Source organism: Phalacrocorax carbo, chromosome 14 (genome assembly GCF_963921805.1).
Source record: "Phalacrocorax carbo chromosome 14, bPhaCar2.1, whole genome shotgun sequence".
Lineage (NCBI taxonomy): Eukaryota > Metazoa > Chordata > Aves > Suliformes > Phalacrocoracidae > Phalacrocorax > Phalacrocorax carbo.
The window spans coordinates 9,196,875-9,216,162 of NC_087526.1; the positions used below are offsets into that span (position 1 = coordinate 9,196,875).

General features: G+C 47.4%; 1 protein-coding gene across 1 annotated transcript; it reads left to right on the forward strand.

Moving 5' to 3' along the window:
* The first annotated feature begins 98 nt into the window (after nucleotides 1-98).
* Nucleotides 99-18,321, forward strand: TM9SF4 (transmembrane 9 superfamily member 4). The gene is made up of 18 exons (XM_064465557.1): nucleotides 99-203; nucleotides 6,215-6,328; nucleotides 7,915-8,014; nucleotides 8,431-8,599; nucleotides 8,680-8,809; nucleotides 9,867-9,990; nucleotides 10,858-10,976; nucleotides 11,117-11,228; nucleotides 11,715-11,785; nucleotides 12,215-12,347; nucleotides 12,902-12,983; nucleotides 13,092-13,167; nucleotides 13,520-13,603; nucleotides 13,804-13,979; nucleotides 14,331-14,394; nucleotides 14,999-15,118; nucleotides 15,649-15,738; nucleotides 16,132-18,321. The coding sequence occupies exons 1-18, from the start codon at nucleotides 114-116 to the stop codon at nucleotides 16,279-16,281; spliced, it is 2,004 nt and encodes a 667-aa protein (XP_064321627.1). The 5' UTR covers nucleotides 99-113; the 3' UTR covers nucleotides 16,282-18,321.
* Nucleotides 18,322-19,288: the final 967 nt, after the last annotated feature.

A 19,288-nucleotide genomic window follows, 5' to 3' on the forward strand; every position in this document is an offset into this window, starting at 1 on the left:
GCCCGGTGCGCCCCGCCCGGCAGCAGGGCCGCGCTGAGCTCTGCCCGGCCGCAGCTGGCAGCGTGGAGCTCCGCCATCCGGCCCTGGCCCGGCCCGCCGAGGCCGCCGTCGCCATGGCGATAAACCCTGCAGCCAACCGCGCGGCGCTTCCGCTGACGCGCGTCCCGACACGTGGATCCAAGATGGCGGCATCGGCGGTGATGGTGAGTGCAGCGGGGCCCGGGGCGCTGTGAGGGGACTCCGGGCCGGGCGTGCCCCGCGTCAGACGGGACGCAGCGCCCGGCCTGCGCCCCCCGCACGCCCCCGCGCCTCCCCTCGCCCCGTCCCCGCGGGCTGCGCTGCTCCCCGGCGGGGGGAGGCTCCTCGCTCCCACCCGGGGCCTGGCAGCTGTCCCGCCTCTCCCTGGGGGTGTCCCCGCGGCCCGGGCCGTGCCACCGGGGGAGGCGACGCCCACCTCCTCCCGCTCGGCTCCGTTTCCACGATTCACGGCGGTGTGCGGGCAGGAGGGACGCGGGGCCAGGACGCGGCGTGAGCGGAGGCTTCAGGCCCTCCCGGCCGTAGGGAGCGCCGGCCACCCCCTCCCTCCCCGTCAGCTCCCTCGAAGAGAAGCGTTGGCCTGAACCAAGGAAAGAGGCTCTTGCAGCTTTCACAGGTGTTTGGCAGTGATTATTGACTTGGGGCATGAGCAGCCACTTTACCTCCCCGTGTCTCGGTGTCTCTAATATCATTATCGAGTTATTCCCTGAACCCTTGGACAGCTGAAGATGTTTCTGGTGGGAACTACCTAAGGTAGGCAAGCATCGGTACCACCTCACCGAGAAGAAAATGAGCTGCTGAGACGTTAGTTATCTGCCTGAAGCCTTGTAGTAGAAGAATGGATTTTCCTCCTTGCTTTCGTAGAAGGATATTTCCTTCATAATGTGTTGTAAGAACAGCTGTATGAATAAATGATGTGTGCTGATACAAAGGTCGCTGTTGGCCAAGGTGGCGGATGTGAGGTGACTCATATAGCGTAAGGGTTGGCAGGAACTGGCAGGGAGATTAGAAGAGCGGAGGTTTTCTTTTATTTTGCTTTAAGCATCTTCATACTCTGCTGGCTTTCTCCCAGGCAGGGAGGAGGGAGTGTCTCAGCTGGCTTTGAGAGCTGAAGATGGTCCTACTGGGAATTTCCTTGTAGCCTTCTCTTTTATGAAAGGCAGAGAAGACTGCTAACAGCTCTCCGGGTGTCAAAGGAGCTCTCTGAAATCAATGTGAATGCAGCACTTGTCTCCTTTCGAAAGGCTTTCAGTGACTTCTCCAAGTGCAAGGGTGAGCTGGGCAGAGATACAATAAAGATGAGCTTGTCCAAACAGTTGTCAAGAACATCTAACGAGGCAGCCCTCGAAAAAGGGGGGGTGAGTGTCAGGCTGGCATCTCAGAGGGGGTGAAGAGCAGGTGCTGTTAGCACTGTGCATGTCCTGTTGATATGTGTGAGGGTAGAATGAGTGTTACATGTGGGCAAGTGCTTCAGTTTGCTCTGTGATGTGTTTTTTTTTCCTCCCACAAAGTAGCAGGTTATGTCTTTCTTCCCCTTCTGTCATCATATTAAAAAGTGTTAGTAAGTGGAACAGGATATCAGAGCTTTGTGAATTCAGCTGGACAAATGGCTCTGCCTAGGTTGTGCTTTCCCTGTTTTCTTCAAAACTGTCTTTGAAAATTAAAAGCAGTAAAGAAATGGGATGATGTCCATTGTCTCATTCATATGATATCCATCGTCATCGCTTTCTACTTCCTTTTCCTCCCTTTGAGCAAAGACTATATTGTGTTCTTAAGTTCATACGTGGATTATTAAACTGTAAGACCTAAACTGGCCCCTAAACCAGCCCTATTAAAATGCTTGCAGAATGCTCGAAATTGCTGCTGCTCAAAGGTTTCTTCTAGTTGTCAGTCAGTAGAAAACACTTGCCAGTAACCTGGGCAGGGATGTCCTGGACGTGAATGGCCTGACCATGGGCCCCCTGCGTTGCATTTGAGCATGTCAAAAGAGTGTTACAGGGAAAAGCTTCTTGTTGGCTTCCTTTAAATAAATGTTGGAATTCTGACTCTGGTAGTAGTAGCTCCAGAGACTGCAAGCCAGAGGGAAGCACACGCCTGTGTGTGTGTGGTAATGGTGTAAATGTACATTGTAGGGTCTCTTCACACTTGGTCAGGCTGGGATTTAGCTAAACAATTCCTCTGTTTTGGCAGCATGTTTTGTAAACCTTTTGTGAATTCGCAGAAAATGTTTGTTTTTCTAAATGAGGTAAATCAGAGAAACTATCCTGCAATTGTTTCTAAATGCCAAGTCTAGTGATAATCATCCAGAAGACCTTGTCGAAGAGAGTTTGTGTGTGAACTTCTGTTCTTGTTGCTGCACGCAGGACAAGAAACACTGTTAGAATGGCTCCGAGGAAGGTTTGAGTTCATTTATTCTTACGGCTAAGTGCTTCATTCCAAAGTTAATGACAGGAACAGCTTTCCAAAAGCTTTCAAGAGAGATCCCACAGACTTCAGGGTAGATGCTGTTGTCCTGAGAGGACGGGTGTGCCAAGTTACATGAGGGTGGGGAGAGAGGCTTATACTGGTGCTCGGAGGGGTGGTTAGTGTCGCTGTGTTGTAGCAGTGCTGGCGGTGTCCTGCCTGTACCATGCCAGGTGTTCCCAGGGTGACGCTCTCTGCCTGATCTCATGCTGTGGCTTCCCAGGCCACTTTCCAATGGTGAGAGAGAGAAATCTGAGTGTGACTTCTGTCTGTGTGCAAAAGAAATATAGTGACATTTGAAATGTATTTCCACCCCCCACACTCCCTTTTTGAGAGAAAAAATGTTTTCTTTCCTTCAGCAGGCTTTTTGCATGTGGTAGATCACTTCAGTGTGAGCAGTACTTCTCACCAGGCGTTGTCATATGGGTGGCAGGAGGGGCTGATTGTGCTTCTGCAGTTACTTCCCTCATATAGGTCATATTCTCCTAAGAAAGGGTCTCTTGCAAGTGTGTGTCTGCATGTATGCATATATTAAAATAATAAGGCTTAGTCAGTTCAAATTATGTTTGTCTACGTGCAGCTGCATTTTCCTTGATCTGGAGTTGTGCATATTTGTGGTGCTACTTGTTGCTTTATTGTATGATTTCCTGGTACCTGAGATGCAAGACTGTCATCTGAGAGGTTTTGGGTTTTTGTGCATGTGTTTTGAAATGTAAATAGTTGGTAAAGGCCACAAAGACGGTGTCTCCTGCCTGCTGAAAATCTGTGCCTCGTCAGGGCTCTGTGACTGAACTAAAGGAGAGCTTCATCGTGCAAGTGCAAGTTTTGACCTCGCTTAGTAGATAACTTAGCTTGCAGGCGTCTCCTGAATGAGATGATTGCCTGGCCAGGCCTACGAGTTATGCAGATGTTTTGGCATGTGTCCATGTTGTCATTGCTAAGCCGATGCCTTCATTTGGAGAAGGTGAAGCACATCTGTCAATACAAAAGCAAAGAACCTGATAAGAAAGGCCCCTGGCTTCAGCCTACACTTGCTCTGCTGGGCATAAGCTGCTGGGTCTGGAGCCCGCACTGGGCATTTCCTTCAGATTTCTCTCCCAAAGCTTGCCCTACCTGTTGCATAGCAGCGTTCCCATTTCTTGATACCAAATGTTTGGGGTTTTTTTTCCTGGCAAGGCTTTCCATAGTCCCCCTCTTGTCTCTTCTGTTGCCTGGTGCTGCCTGAGTCATCATCATCTATATGCAAAGAGCCTGATTTCTGTCAAAGGTGTCATCAAAAATTTCATCTTCCGCATGCTTGCATGTCTCCTGGGCACCTTCCAAAGTTCTATCCTTATCTTGTCATCTTGCAAGCTCTTCAGGGCAAGGATGGCACTGTGGTATGTTCTTGGTTTTTATAAAGTAATACTGTGCTGTGTGTTTGTCACTGAAGTGCCAGACAAAGTGAGGTAATTGCTACAGGTCGCTGGCCGCTGTAGAGCACGATGTAGGACAGGAGTGCTGTTTCCTTCCAGTGTGTTTCACCTGCCCAGGAGACCTTTTCCTATTCGGTCAGAGTCACAGGCGCTCTTACAAGATTGGAGAAGGCAAAATTTAGTAAAGCACAGAAAACAAGCCCCACACTGCTTCAAGATAGATCAGTATTGAAGTCCAAGCAATTTTAAAGAGAGTGCTTCCCAGATGCTTTCTGGGTGAGGCTTTTTGCCTGCTCTAACTGCATTAAGCTGTACTTAGAACAGATCTGAAAATTTTCCTTGTAAGCAAAAAAGGTAGTTCAGTATTAACGCATTTTATGTAGGTTCCTAGCATTTGCACCTTAAATGCATTTTTAGATTTAAAAAGCCCCAATATTTATGACCTTTTTTTTTCAGCCTGCTCAGTGCCAGTAGTTCCGGATGCTCTATGGACCCTTGCTGGTCTCTGGGCCAAACATACCTTACTAGCCTCAAAATAAGGCAAAAGGAAGGTGATGAAGAGGAAGAGGGTGTGGGGGCAATAAATAGATTACCTCCCTCCCCTGACCCATCCTGGCCTGGTGAAGGATCCCTGTGATACAGCTGCTTTTTGTCCACACCTGGCTTGTGAATGTCAAGCTGTTGAATGTTTCCTTTGGCGTTGTGTATGTGCCGACTGCTGAGAAAGATGCTGTGGCTGTAGCAGAGCAGCAGCCTGCCCCTTACAGCCAGGAGGAGCGTTGCTGTTGGCAGTGCCAGTACCCCGGGCTCTGTGTCTGCACCCAGAGCTCCTGCCAGCCACTGTCTGGGTCCCAGATCCCAGCTCCCCTTTGCCTTCCCCTTGGATTGCTGCCGCTAGTGAGCAGCTGTGCTGGGACTGGCTGTTTGGGACAGGCTTTGTGGGTGGCTGCTGGGAGCCTGGAGCTTGGCATGCTTTCTGCTCTGCTGCCTGTGGTACCTGGCTTGTATCCGCAAGCCGCCTTCATGTTTAATTCCCTCATGGCCTGCCCAGACAGTGTTAATTGGTGGGAGGGTAGTGCTGAACCTTGGGCCCTGCTGAGCCAGAGCAGGCACCAGGCTGGTGGTGGCTCATTTCAGTCCAAGTCTGTCTCACTTGGTCGGTCTGTTTCCTCTCCCTTTTCCCTTCTATATTTGTCTTCCCACCTGATTGCAGAGCTCCTGCTTGTAGGTAGAAGGACAGTGGGTCATGGAGACTGACTCTACCTGCCCTGCCGGTGATGTGCAGGGGAAGGCAGCGACTGGGTTTATTAGTGCTGCAGCATTAGCTCAAGAGCTGTCCCAAACCAGACTCTGTGTTTTGTGTGGTTTTCTAATGGTGCTGTACACACAGGAAGTTTAGGAGAATGGGATGAAGCTAGTAATACAGTGGGATTATACCAGAGTTGATATTCTAATCCAGCCAAGGTGCTGCTGTCTAATACTCCTTAAAGCTCGGTTTTTACTTTGCAGCCTTCCTGCTCATCCTCGAGCTGGGCTGGGTTGCATGAGGTAATGGTAGGGACTGAGGAAGCAGCCAAGTCCGTTAAAGGGTTTGCTGCCACTGCTCTTGTATAGGGTCTGGATTGTGTTGGATCCCCAGTGGACCTGATTGAACCTTCCAGTCTAGACCTGTCTCCCACTCCCTGAAAAAGGGGCCAAAACTTTTTTACTGTGTTGTTAAGCTGTGTTGTGGCCTGGATGGGTGAGGAAAGAAGAGTGGAATAGGAGGGAGCGGTGATGTGACCATCCCTTTGGCTGCAGTGAGTGGGTAGTTTGGTGTCAAACTGTACCCTACACTAACTACCCCACTGCAGGTAGCAGCGCATGAGCATCACTCTGTAAGTGGCTACAGGGTAACTCCTGATGTGCAGAGCTGCAGAAATCCAGTGCCAGGGCTATGGCCCTCTTCTGTAGTAATCCATGGAGTTTTCTAACACAGGGGTGTTAGATGGGTGGGAGCAGAAGAGTCAGGTGACAGCCTGCTAGATGAAATGTGTTACAGATAAGTGCCTTTTTCTTGTGGTTTGGCAAAGCCAATGGGTTCTTAATTGCAGATGAAGAAACGGAGATACAGAGAGTGGAAAGTGACTTGATGAGAGTCACAAAACAAAGTTCAGAACAGTTTTTCTGAATTTAATTTGTGTTTAATTGCCTGAATGTACGGCCTTTTTAATGTCTGGGATGAACACAGTGTTGTTGCCTATCTCTAACGTTGTTCCCATGTTTCTGTTGTATTTTAATGTTTCTCCTCCTTTTTGCAGGAAAGGCTAAGATATATGCTGGTCTTGCTGTTGTTGCTGCATGGTGCAGGCTCTTTCTATGTGCCTGGTGTGGCTCCTATCAACTTCCACCGCAATGATCCTGTAGAAATAAAAGTAAGATGAACTCAGATGGAGCTGTTAGTCTGCTTTGGGTTTTCTTGTGTTTTGTGGGTTTTTTCCTTCTTTATGTCATACCATCTAAGTGGGACTAGAAAGTCAATTTTGGGGATCCTGTTTCTAAAATTTTGGGGGCAGATATTATCTCTTTTTTTCACAACATTTGTGTAGGGTGTTTGGGGATAAGCAGCCCTCAAATGGTTACTGTTGTCATCTTACCCTGCAGTTCCCAACACGATTCTCTTTCGTGCTTCTGATATATTCTACCAAATTCCTTCAGTAGTTGCACCAAAATCCTCAAGATGTTGCTCTGTTTGGGAAAAGAGCCCCCTCTCTTGCTAGCTTTGAAGTGAATTTAATCAGAGATTTTTCTCCAGCATTATACTGGCTCTCAAAGTGCTTATAGAGGGTGGGCCCTGAGGTGGTAGGTGAATGGTAGAATAAAGAAGTGGTTTGAATCAGGCTTTTTCAGTTTTTTCTTCAACCCAGTTTGCTCATGTTGTGTCTTCAAGTCAAGTGAAATCCATGATAAGCCCTTTCCAAGTGCAGGCGTTTGTTCTTGAGCATTGCAGATCTTACAGCCCAGGTTTGCTGAGGTCCCTGTGCAGTATTGCTGGTAGCAAATGATGGAACTGCTTCACTGATACAGGAGAAAGCCAGGCTTTGTTTCCAGACATCAGCAATGTATAGCCCATTTAATTTATTTTTCTAAAGCTGTGGCCTCTGTCTCAGCAAAATCCAGCACCCTTGGGGATGCTGAGGCTTGCTGCTCCCATGTGAAGCACAACGCAATTTGCTCGCTGGCCACAGGCTGCCAGACATAGGCTATTTTTAAACAAATGAGACTTGCCTGTGGCTACAGTAATCTTCCCAGAAGAAGGGGGTATTGGAATGGCTGTTCTCAAAGGGATTTCATGAGCCAAATGCTTCCTCAAGTGATAAGGCAAGTCAGCGTGTTTGCCAGTGCTCTTCCAATAAATGAGCTTGGCTGCATTATAAAACACTGGTTTTTTGGAGTAACTGAGGCCTTGGCTATCGTGGTGTGTCTCTGCACTTCCCTCGTGCCGTGTGATTTGTGGGAACTCTCCAGAAATGTTTGGGTTTTGTCACTGCCTGTTGTCTTCCCAGTCTGATGGCTCTGTGGCTTTCCTTACAGAGATCAAAATTCCTGAACTCTTTATACCACTAGAGGCCAGACCTCTAGGTCCATTGTGACATGAATTTTTCTTTTTTTGAGGAAACAACTGCAGTTTTGTATGAAATGTGACTCTTGAATCTCTTTTGAGCTCTTTATTTCTTAGAACTTCACTGAGTCATAAATTTGTGAAACCAAACCATCACGCTTCTTTCTTCAAGTGTTTCTCTGTGAATGAATTGCTACTAAATCATAGCGTACAACTAGGAATTGTGCAAAAGAAAGGAAAGATGGAACTCTTCCAGGAATATCTGTCTCCTTTTTTTCACAGTTCCAAAAGTTAGCTTTATGGGAGGTGTCTTGAAGTAACCTTCAGCTTCTGGCTCATTCTGAGAGGGTGGGAAACTTGAGTTCTCTCAAGGTGATAATCCTGCCTTTCTTCCTCCAGGCTGTGAAGCTCACCAGCTCGCGAACCCAGCTACCATATGAGTACTACTCATTGCCCTTCTGCCAGCCCACCAAGATAACATACAAGGCTGAGAATCTTGGTACGTATCTGTAGAACAGCATGTTCCCCAGCCATAAGTGGGCTGCCATTTATGAGCTGTGTGAGGGTATGTTTACAGGAGTAAAAGCAAATGCCAATGTCATCTCTAATAAACTGTTTGTGGAGAGCCTGCTTCCTCTAATTTGTTATATGCTGGCTGTTTGCAGACTGGGATGTCCATTTATTTGAAAGAGGAAACACCTTTCCTGAAGGAGGGTGTGTAACCTGCTGCATAAGCAGAGCTTGATACTTCCAACAAAATAACTAAACTATCCTTCAATCTTATCCTGACATCTGTGGTAACAAAGGAGACTTCTGTCATCATTCCAGCTGTACAGTGTGCTGCCAGCCCAGTGGCAGGATCAGTGGCAAGAGCCTGTCAGTCTTTCACCCTGCCCTTATTTTCCTGTTTTCCAGGTGAGGTTCTTCGGGGGGACCGAATTGTAAATACACCTTTTCAGGTTTCCATGAACGTGGAGAAAAAATGTGAAGTTCTGTGCAACTTGCCCAATAAGCCAGTCACTCTGACAGTGGAGCAGAGCAAGCTGATTGCTGAGCGGATCAGGGAAGATTACTATGTCCATCTGTGAGTCATCTCGAGTGTGGGTTTGTCTCACTGGGGATTCTGTGTTGTGGACAAATTTGATCTGAAATCTGTGTTTTCAGCATTGCTGATAACCTCCCTGTGGCAACACGGCTGGAGTTTTATTCCAATCGTGAGGAAGAGGAGAAGAAGAAGGAGAAGGATGTGCAGTTCGAGCATGGATACAGGCTTGGGTTTATGGACGGTAACAAGGTAGAGAATCCAGATGCTGTCTGAGGGTTGCCCAGAGGAGCTCTGGTTGTCTGTCAGAGGGCATTAGAAGTCTACCAGAGAGCATCAGGATTGGGAATGCAACCAAAAGGTTTTATAAAGAGCAGAAATATGAGAGAGAGGTCCCTTATTGGACAAAGGTGTTGGATGCTGGACTACTAGTACGATAGCCACAAGTCCTAGCTTTGACTTGCTGTGTAACGTTGGACACCTGCGTGCAGTGGATTCCCCTCAGTAGAATAAAGGCAACATACCCCGAAGGCTGGCTGATCTTTGGTAGTCTTGGAACATCTTGTATTTAAAAAAACCAAAACAACACACCAACAAAAAAACCCAACAAACCACAAGTCAAGTGTTTATTGGAGGAAAAGCTGCTTAAATTTGCAAATGGAAACTTAGTGTGTGTATTCCTGCAGATATTTTCCATGATTGCGTGCCCTCAGATTAGCTGTTTGACTTATCAGATACATCTGTTTATCATACTTGTGTTCAGTTGCACGCACCGCTCTGCTTGAGCCTAAGTTCTTATGAGTGAACGAACCTGCTGTGCCAGCTTGGGGTAGCCGTACTTTGTTCATGTAACAGGTGATGTAAAAGCCTCTTGAGAGTGCAAGCTTAGGACAGTTGTGGGGCCCATGGAGTCTGGGTAATGTATGTCTGCCTGGTAGAAAAAGCAGGCAGAAAACTTGGGGTTGTAGCTACCGAGGTCTTTCCAACCTAAATTTTGTGATTCTATTGCCACCGAACACATGGTTGAGTTGAGATAAATGATATTTTCCAGGCCAGAAATACACTGAAACATTGTCCCTGATGCCTGGAGTAGTCGAGGTGTTACCTTTTCAACATCTCTGTTCTCTCTTCCTGTTCTTTTAGCCTTGGAAAGTGTTAGCCTGACCTTGCTCTGTAGCACAATGCAGCTGGGAACAGCTGGAGTCTTTAGTTTTCTATACTGAAGCTGCTTTCTGCAGTTGCTGCTTCTAAACTTTGCCTATTCCTCCCTTGGGGTGCTAACATTTTATTTAATGTCAATCTGTTTTAGTTCTACCTGCACAACCACCTCTCCTTCATCCTTTACTACCACAGAGAGGATGTAGAAGAGAACCAGGAGCCCACCTACAGGGTTGTGCGCTTTGAAGTGATTCCCCAAAGTATTAAACTGGAAGGTGAGAGACTCTTAAGGAGGGGAGCAAAGGAGGAGAATCTCTTGTAGGCTCAAGAGCTGAATGCCACTGATATATCAGGGTGCTGGTTGTTGCTTCTGTTATGGTCTCAGGACACAGAAATGAGGGAGTCTGAATTATAAGAACAATAATCCCCTTTGTTATTAATGAATTACCAAAAATAGAGAGAGATCCTTGAAATGCAATCCATGGAAAATTAATTCACATAAAATTAACTCATATTAAAAAATTGGAGTTTGGGGATTGGTTTTTTTTGCACTGTGTAATCTATCATGAAGTATGCATGGCATCTAGCTCTTATCATGGCCCAGATCTCCCCCACTGGGACATGTGCTAGTCCAGAGACCCACAGAATGATTGGAACTGTTCTAGGGGAGCGCATGTTAAAAATAATCGTTAGGGGGAAAAACACTCCTACCTCAGTGAGCCCAACATGAAACAGGTGCCTTGAAAGGAACTTGCTCATTATGTGTATCATCCCATGCAGCTGTCCTCTGGCAGCAGCAGGCTCTGTTGGAGAGGACTTGTTTCTCAGCGTTATCGTATGGAATAGAGGATTTGTTAATGATTTAGACCCTTGGCTTCAGAGCCTCTGGCTTTTATCCTTCGGGTTAAGGAAAGCCCTATGCATAGTTTTCCTTAAAGTTTGTTAATGGTGCTCCACTTCTGACTGGAAGAATAGTTTTGCAAACTGCAAAGCAGGGGAGAAAAGAATGAGTGCTTCCCCTGCAGTGTTGGGAGTAATTGCAGCCCAGCACCTTAAGGGTACCTGGGGCCAGGATGATCAGTGGGAGAGGCAGTACTTCAAGGGAAGGGCTGGCTTAGTGTGTGCCATATTTTCCCTTGCAGACTTGAAGGCTGATGAGAAGAGTATGTGCACCCTCCCTGAAGCTACGGGCTCTGCCCCTCAGGAAATAGATCCTTCTAAAGAGAACCAGTTGCTCTTCACCTATTCTGTCCACTGGGAGGTGAGGGAGTAATGGGAAGCTGGCTGGCAGCTCACCCGGACTGGTGCTGGCTGGCAGTTAGTGCTCCAAGTGCCTGTCGCAGGTATTGGGGAAGATATTGGGAATGTGCTGGTATGAGAACAACTTCGCTGTTCTTTCAGGAAAGTGACATTAAATGGGCTTCCCGCTGGGACACCTACCTGACCATGAGTGACGTGCAGATTCACTGGTTTTCTATCATTAACTCGGTTGTGGTTGTCTTTTTCCTTTCAGGTGAGTGAGATGTGTGGGATTAAGAAGGCTGTACCATTAATCTGCAGGGAACTTTCTCTAAGCCTCAGCTGCAGGTGGCTCAAGGAGGATGTGGCCATGTCAGAAGGGGCAGGAAATGAACACTAGCACATAAACCCGCCCAGTTCAGGCAGTGCCTGTGGGGTCAGATGGTTACCCACTTCTGCTTTCTGACTGGTGTAGTCGAGGGAGCAGAAAATAGTTAATGTGCATCTTGCATGTCTGTATTTAAGGAAAAAAGACTCACAGGAAAGCCACAGTGCCCCATTCCTGCTGGAATACTGCCTTCCCTACTCCGTGGGGTTTTGCTTCTGTCTTTGCCAAAGGCTGAGGGAGATGGCTAATGACTCAAGGCCTCCTCTCCTAGCTAGAACTGTGTGTTGGTGGGAGCCATGTAGTTGCACAGCATGAGAGCAGCACAGCCATGTAGGAGCCTCTGAGCTAAACTCAGTTTGTGCTTCTTTTCAGGTATTCTCAGCATGATCATCATCCGGACTCTCCGGAAAGACATTGCTAACTACAACAAGGAGGATGACATTGTATGCGTTTGTTCTTGGGGACGGGATCAGAGAGGGAGGGAAGCACAGATGAGGGGGGATCTAGTCTGAAGACTTGGATATATTGTCTCTTTCCTTGCCCCTGTTTTGCTTCAAGCCCTGAAGATGGGAGGGGAAGTTCTGTCATGTGCTGTCATGACACCTGTGGCCCTCTGTGCACAATGGCAGATTACCTGTTTAGATGTCTTCAGACCTAAGTAATGACTGTAGACAGTTCCATAAATGGGTACCCTGGCACTGGCAATTCGGGTCTGAACTGTTTTAAGCCCAAGAGGAAGGAAGTTTAACCAGAGTGACAAAATTCTGTAGAAGAACTGGATGCAGGGAAATTAACCTCTTAGGCTGTGGAAGGACATTCATTTCTACTGTTAGACCATATCTAAATACATTATTTTCCTGTTTTTGCTACAGGAAGATACTATGGAGGAATCTGGTTGGAAACTTGTGCATGGAGATGTCTTCAGGCCTCCGCAGTATCCTATGATCCTCAGCTCTCTTCTGGGTTCTGGAATTCAGCTCTTCTGTATGATTCTGATAGTCATCTGTAAGTGGCACATGTTGCATAGGGTGCCTGTAATTAGAAGAGGAACGATGCTCAAGGGCATTTGTAGCTTCCATTGACTTCAACCTGTGCTCACCTTAGCTTGAGTGAGGTCACATGGGGCTACTTCTTATTGCAGAGCTGATCAAGGCTATAGACCTGTGCTCAGCGTTTCTGAGTTTCTAGATAGCATTTCCCAGCTGAAGGCATCTTTTTGTGTTTATATTGTCTGCTGTAGAGATGTAAGTCCTGTCTGATAGTGGGCTGAAAGACATTTGCACATGTGTCCCTTGCCTTCTGAGCTGCACCTGCTCAAATCTCTGGGAAAACTGAGGGTAATGCATAGTCTGTAGCTTGAGATCAAAGCTGCGGCTTTCCCCCTCTGGCTAGTGCTGGAGGCTGTGGATGCGTTATGCTTTGAAGGAAATGAGGTCTGTGCAGAAGGCAGAGATTCCGGGCAGCTTTGGTCTGTATGTGGGATGGACCCCTGGCCTCCAGATGCTGGCTAGCACATGTACGTCAGAGCTGCTGTTCTTTGTCCTTTTTTCCCTCTGCAGTTGTTGCTATGCTGGGGATGCTGTCGCCTTCCAGCCGGGGTGCGTTGATGACTACTGCCTGCTTCCTCTTCATGTTCATGGGGTAGGTGTCTCCACTGCTCCCCTCAGCAGTGCTGTTGTGCCTGCCCCTCCTCTCCCTCTCCCCAACAATGAAAGCTAATTTTCTTTGTCTTCACTTGTTTCTGTCCAGGGTTTTTGGTGGATTCTTCGCTGGCCGCTTATACCGGACCCTGAAAGGCCATCGATGGAAGAAGGGAGCCTTTTGTGTGAGTCTTGTGGTGTTCTGTACTGTTTATCCAGGTTTGCTGATGGCAAGATAATGTGGATAAGCTCCACGCATATTTGTGGGAAGCTGGGCACAGCCTGGCTGTACTACAGAGATTTGGTGTGGATTGAATCCTCATGGCTTTACATGAAAGGGCCAACACCAGAGCATGTACTATAGTAAAGGAAGAGGATTGTCTGAGATCCTCCCCACAGCTTATCTGCTGAATATTAGAGCTGTAACAAAAGGGGTGCTTTCTCCACATGTGCTTTGTCCCAGCAATGGACTCATTCAAGAGAAACATCTGGCTGATTAGTCACATGTTTTATCTTAACCTGTGGTTGCTCTTGCAGACAGCTACCCTGTATCCAGGTGTCGTCTTTGGTATCTGCTTTGTCCTGAACTGTTTCATCTGGGGGAAACACTCCTCTGGAGCGGTAGGTATCACCTTCATCCTGGAGCCTGCTGGAGTGGGAGGAGGGTGACTGGGATATCAGGGACTGGCTTAGTTTCATGGTATCTTTCGAAATGTGAGTGTCAATGCAGTGGTTGACTGAGTGTGGGTCTGGCCGGTGGCTTCAGTCTCCAGGGCAGGTGAGCTGTCAGCCTCACTTTGTGACTCTTGATGTGATTCCAGGTGCCTTTCCCTACCATGGTGGCCTTGCTCTGCATGTGGTTTGGAATCTCCTTGCCCTTGGTCTACCTGGGATACTACTTTGGATTTCGTAAACAGCCATATGATAATCCTGTACGGACCAATCAGATTCCCAGGCAGATCCCAGAGCAGAGGTGGTATATGAATAAATTTGTTGGGTGAGTGATGAGTGTCGAAGAAATATGGTGAGTTAAGCCCCCTCCCCTCAGTCTCCTTGGGTTGCTGAACATCACCTTCTGCTGGTCTCTGGACACAGATGGTGGATGTGTTTCCTTGAGTAATGCAATATCAGAGACAGTCTTGACAATTTTAATGTGGTATGACTGGTGCTTGTAAAAGTGGTATGTACTCAACAGTGGGAGCAGCTGTGCCATTTACTGTGTGAAATTTATTCTAGTAGAATAAAGCTGTGGAGCTTTTCCTAGGAGTGCTCTGTGTGGTTACAGGGGACTTTTAGTAGCCAGACAGTTATATTGTGCTGCTTATGATTTTTCTTTCTTGCTCTATAGGATTCTCATGGCTGGTATTCTGCCTTTTGGAGCTATGTTCATTGAACTGTTCTTCATTTTCAGTGTAAGCATTTAACCCACTTTGATCCTGAACAGGATTCCTCTTGTGCCAAAGCTTTTGAAAGGGAGGGGGCTTCCACTGGAGCAGTCTCCTATTCCTGTACTTACTGAAGGGGCTAGCAGGTTCCCTCCGTGCCATTCGGTATTGTTTCCAGAGAGAGCTGGGCTATGGGTCTCTTCACACTGTCCTCTTGCTGAAGACACCTGGAGATGTCTATGGGACACTCCTTGGTGACTTGAAGGATGGTGGTAAAGATGAAAGCTTACTGTAATGTTACATCAAGGAGGGGTCCTGGTCTTAAAACATTCACTGAGCCATTCCAGCTGCTGCCTGTTTTTCACCTTCTATGGATGGGGAGGAATTTGCTGTTCCATTGCTAGGGAAAGAGAGAGGAACAAAGAAGCTACCTCAGAGCTGTCTTTGGGCACCTTTTTGCAACCTGATTCCTCTGAAGTAACATTGTGACATGCATTAGATTTGTGGTTTCATCTACATGATGCTGAGGGTCTCCTTGTTTTCCCTTGGGTTAGCTGCTAGAAGTTAGTCTCATGTTCGCTGATTGACCACAGTAGCATGGAAACAAATTTGTGATGTGTCTTTGTTGCAGGCAATCTGGGAGAACCAGTTCTATTACCTTTTTGGCTTTCTCTTCCTGGTGTTTATAATCCTGGTGGTATCGTGCTCCCAAATCAGCATTGTCATGGTGTACTTCCAGCTTTGTGCTGAGGTGAGATTTCTGCATTTGTCGTTTCGGTAGCTCAGGGTACTTGCTCTTGGATGATTACAGGTCATGTTGTTGCTTCTGCTCAGCAGAAATCTAGTGTTGCCCAGCTTCACGAGTGTGATTGCTCTTAACACCTCTTGACTTCAAGGAGAATTGAAGCTACTTGATTGTCTGCTAGGCTGGGTTTCACTGCAGAAATTATGCTGGAAGCAGGGTATTCTAAGCTGACATCTCTTGCCAAAGAAATTATTTCATTCCATCCACATACAAAATGAAATGCAGGGCCAGAGGTGAGCTGTGTTCTTTAGTAGCAGGTGCTGTGATACTGACCTGGGTTTGCTTCACTGTCAGCTTTTCATCCTCTTTGTTTGGAAGCACTTCTGTGACAAAACAGTTCCCCAGCCCCAAACTGTGGTTCTCCTTTGAAGGAAAATGGGTGATGTTCTCCCTGTCCCAGGAAGGTCACAGCTCCCCTGGGACAGTGACACAGAAGAAGGAAGCCTGAGAGATAATGAGGCTTTTTACCCTGTCAGGATTACCGCTGGTGGTGGAGGACCTTCTTGGTATCTGGAGGATCTGCCTTCTATGTGCTGATCTATGCCATCTTCTACTTTGTGAACAAGGTATTGTTGTTGTTCTTGTATGAAAGTGTCACCTTTCTGGATGAGATTGTTGGATTTGGGAAGGAAAATGGTGGGACTGCTTAGTCCCAGTCTGTCCCCATGCCAGCCCAAAGCAGCTCACCAGCCAACGGTGCTAACAGTCCTTCCAGAGGGGAGGGAAGGTTGTAACTGCCTGAGATCCCTGCCTGCATTACCTGTGTGGAGCTGTGTTCCCTAACCCCACCTTGGAGGGGATCTCTCTTCAGTTGGACAAAAATGAATTGGATGGAGGGTTTCCTCCCTTTGTCAAATGCCCTGCCCCCTTGTTAGAAGGCACTGGCTGGTTTGGGGAGCTAATTCTTGTTACCTCTGTACTTGATTTTGCTTTTTTTTCCCTCCTCTTCTGTGTTTTAGCTGGATATTGTTGAGTTCATTCCCTCCTTACTATACTTTGGCTACACCGCCCTTATGGTTTTGTCCTTCTGGCTCCTCACTGGCACCATTGGCTTCTATGCAGCCTACATGTTTGTCAGGAAGATCTATGCCGCAGTGAAAATAGACTGAAGATGCACGGACCCAGCAGAAAGTAGACACCTCTGAATGCGTGTCCTCCTGGGAGTGAAGGGGACATCTTCTCCCAAATCTTTTAAGGAAACAAAATCCAATGGGAGAGTGACGAGAAATAAATAACTCCTCATTTTGGAATGTAACTTTGGCACAGTGTACATGGATTCTGGGCAACTTCTGGGGGGGAAAAGGGGTCTGTAGATACCTTACCTTTTAACTTTATTATCCTGTTCCATATTTGAGGGAGTTTTTTAGCAGAGAAATACCCCTCTGTATAAGTAAACCCCCTTTTTGCTAATTCATCCTGTTTTTTTATGTTGATGACACATGGATTTGAGACAGCTGTGGAAACACTTGTGAAAATGTTTTCTTCCAGCCCCTAGGGTGCTCTACGATTCAGGGAGACTCTTCCGACAAATATCAGACTGGGTTTCTTTCCTGCCTTCGTGTCTGCACAGAAGAGGGAGCTTGACTATGGCAAAACAAAAGGAGCCTAAAGGCTTATCCAGCGTGAGTCTGGCGTGCTCTGACTGCAGAATTCCTGGCTTTGGCTTGTTTACAATTTGATGGAGGTGCCATTCAGAGCCTGGGAAGTGCAATTTCACCCTGAGAGAGCTTGAGAACTGCAACCTTCAGCGTCGCTTCTCCTTTCCTCCAGCCTGGACAGCATGAGCCGCTTCGGATGCCTCCACTGGAAGGGCTGAGGGAGGGTGGGATTTCCTCTCTTTCGGAAGGTGCAGCCAGCTGCAGCAGGATGTAATGTTCTGGTGGAAGCGATTGTGCTGGTGCTAGAACAGAGAACTGGAAGGATGCATGAGGTAACTACAAGGGTTTGTTCTGTTGATAGCTTTGCTGTAGCTGCGTGAGGAAACGGGGCAGGCTTCCTGGGAACCCCACCGGGATTGCGCAGAGCCCTGCGGAGAGAAGGCTGCGCCGCTGCCGCTTTAGTGCCAAGCAATCTGATGCAGTATTGGGCCTGAGCTGCTGCCAGGTGTGTGCAGGCTGTGCAGAAGGGGCTGGGGGCAGGGGGAGTGACCCCAAGGAGTTCTCCCATTGCCAGGAGCGGGCTGTCCCACTATCTGCCCTGTGCTCCAGCTGCTCTTGCTGCTCTCTTCTCCTCCTCTTAGATTCTCTACCTCCAGGGAACAGAAGTGTATGCCCCTAAGCTGTATTATGTTCTTCTCCACAAAACAGTCCAAGTCCCCCAGGATAGCTGATGTGGGCACTTCTGCAGCAGGCTCCTCTTTTTCTGTGGCTTGATGTCTGAATCAGCCCATGGGAAACTCTTTTTAAAAGAGGTTAAGGGTTTTTTTATTTTTCTCACTTCAATGTTGTTTACCAGTAAAAAGGTTCCATGTTACAGTGAAGGCTGCCTTCATCCCCAGACTAGCTGGATTCAGTCAGGGCTACATGGGATAGGTTTTTTAATGAGATGTATGAAAATTTTGCTTTTGCTTCCTGCTGTAGTAAGCAGTAAGGTCTCCAATGACCAGCTGCTACAAGTAACACCGTTCCAACCTAGAAATGTCCAAATTCTTCCCTGTTACCAGCACTGATGTGCACCCTTGAGGGGTTTTGGGCTTTTTTGAGCCCCAATTGCCATAAGTTTCCACCAGGTCCATGGAAGGACCTGTTCTCTTACCGGCAGCCTTGCTCCCTGCAGGGAGCTGGCTTCCCAGGCGGCTTGACTCCTCACATGGAGTCTTTCCAGCCTTGCCTAATAGCTCCTTTAGCTGCCCATCATGCCAAAGTCTAATCAGCCAGGAATCAAGGATGGAAAAAGGGAGCAGGGGATGTGTGAGCCAACTGTGCTGTGGAGTCCTGCGTCAGTTCTGATCTGAGATCCCTCTCTGAGATTGTGGTTGATTTTTTTTTTTATTTTTATTTTCTGCCCCTTCCACTCCCCCCGTTGGAGAGGCTCAGCCAGCATTGATTTCTCTCCCTTCCCCAAAGTGTTTCCTCTGTATTCTTTGTAATTTTTAATTAATGTATGTATTCTTTGTGTCCTATTGTAAATAAATCTGCCATTGTCCTGTTGTCCTGCTCTCCTGGGTTCTCCTAAGCCACCTCTTGGGATTTTCTTTTCATAACACTTAGCCTGTTTGACACCCATGTGGTCTTTGACATCTGGCTTCAATCAGAAGCAGAGCTTGGAATACATTGCAGTTTTCTTTGTATTATTTTTCTCCTGGTAAACTTGACTGAGCAGTAAGTTTCTCCCAGTGAGGCATGTCCTGTGTACTGCCGGATGTTGTAATTAAAAACCCACCCGTCAAGGCATTTGGATCTGTTTCTCACTGTACTGCTCTCGTGTGCTACACAGTAAGACTACTTAAGTTTGGCTTTCATGTGTGAAAGACATTATTTGACTTGCATAGTGCTAATGGATAGAGCAGCAGGACTGTTGGTTGGCTGACAGGCTGGGACTGCAGGGCAAATACATGGTGCTTTAGAACGACAGAGGTGGGAGTACAATTAAGAAGGGAGCTGCCATTTCCTTCCTCTGAGTAGTATTTTGGAGGTCGGTTGGTGCTGTGGAAGCTGGACCTTCATCATTAGCTTCCAGCTTGATGCCTTTCCCAGTGCTTGTGTGGTTTTGCTGGGGGCACACATGGCAGGAAAGCGGAAAGCATCAGTTAAAGGTGTTGACTGAGGGAGAGTGAATTCACTTTTCTTGTGATGTTTTGTCCAGCAGAGCAATGGATGTGTGCAGCCGGGGCTGGTAATGGATTATGGGCATGCCTGTGTTAGTGGCTGCTGAATGTGACCCCCATCAGCTGCCAAGACCAGAGCAAATACCTTAAAACTCAGAAATCATTGGAATAGTCTCTTCTCCCCTTAAAAAAAAAAAGGCAAAGGAAGGCTTTGGCTCCACCAATGGGACAATCTGTGCTGAACTTGTTTTTCATTTTTCTAGGCAGCCTAGAGAAGCAATGCTGCCATAGTCATATCCTGTCATAGCCCTCTGCTCTGGGGGAAAAGCACTGCTCAGGAAACAGCGTGT

What these genes read in the sequence shown, in the direction of transcription:
- TM9SF4 (XM_064465557.1), top strand. Translation starts at nt 114, where the DNA reads ATGGCGATAAACCCTGCAGCCAACCGCGCGGCGCTTCCGCTGACGCGC. An exon ending in AACTGTTCTTCATTTTCAGT is followed by an intron (nt 14,395 to 14,998) that starts GTAAGCATTTAA and finishes TCTTTGTTGCAG; the next exon opens with GCAATCTGGGAGAACCAGTT. An exon ending in TCTTCTACTTTGTGAACAAG is followed by an intron (nt 15,739 to 16,131) that starts GTATTGTTGTTG and finishes TCTGTGTTTTAG; the next exon opens with CTGGATATTGTTGAGTTCAT.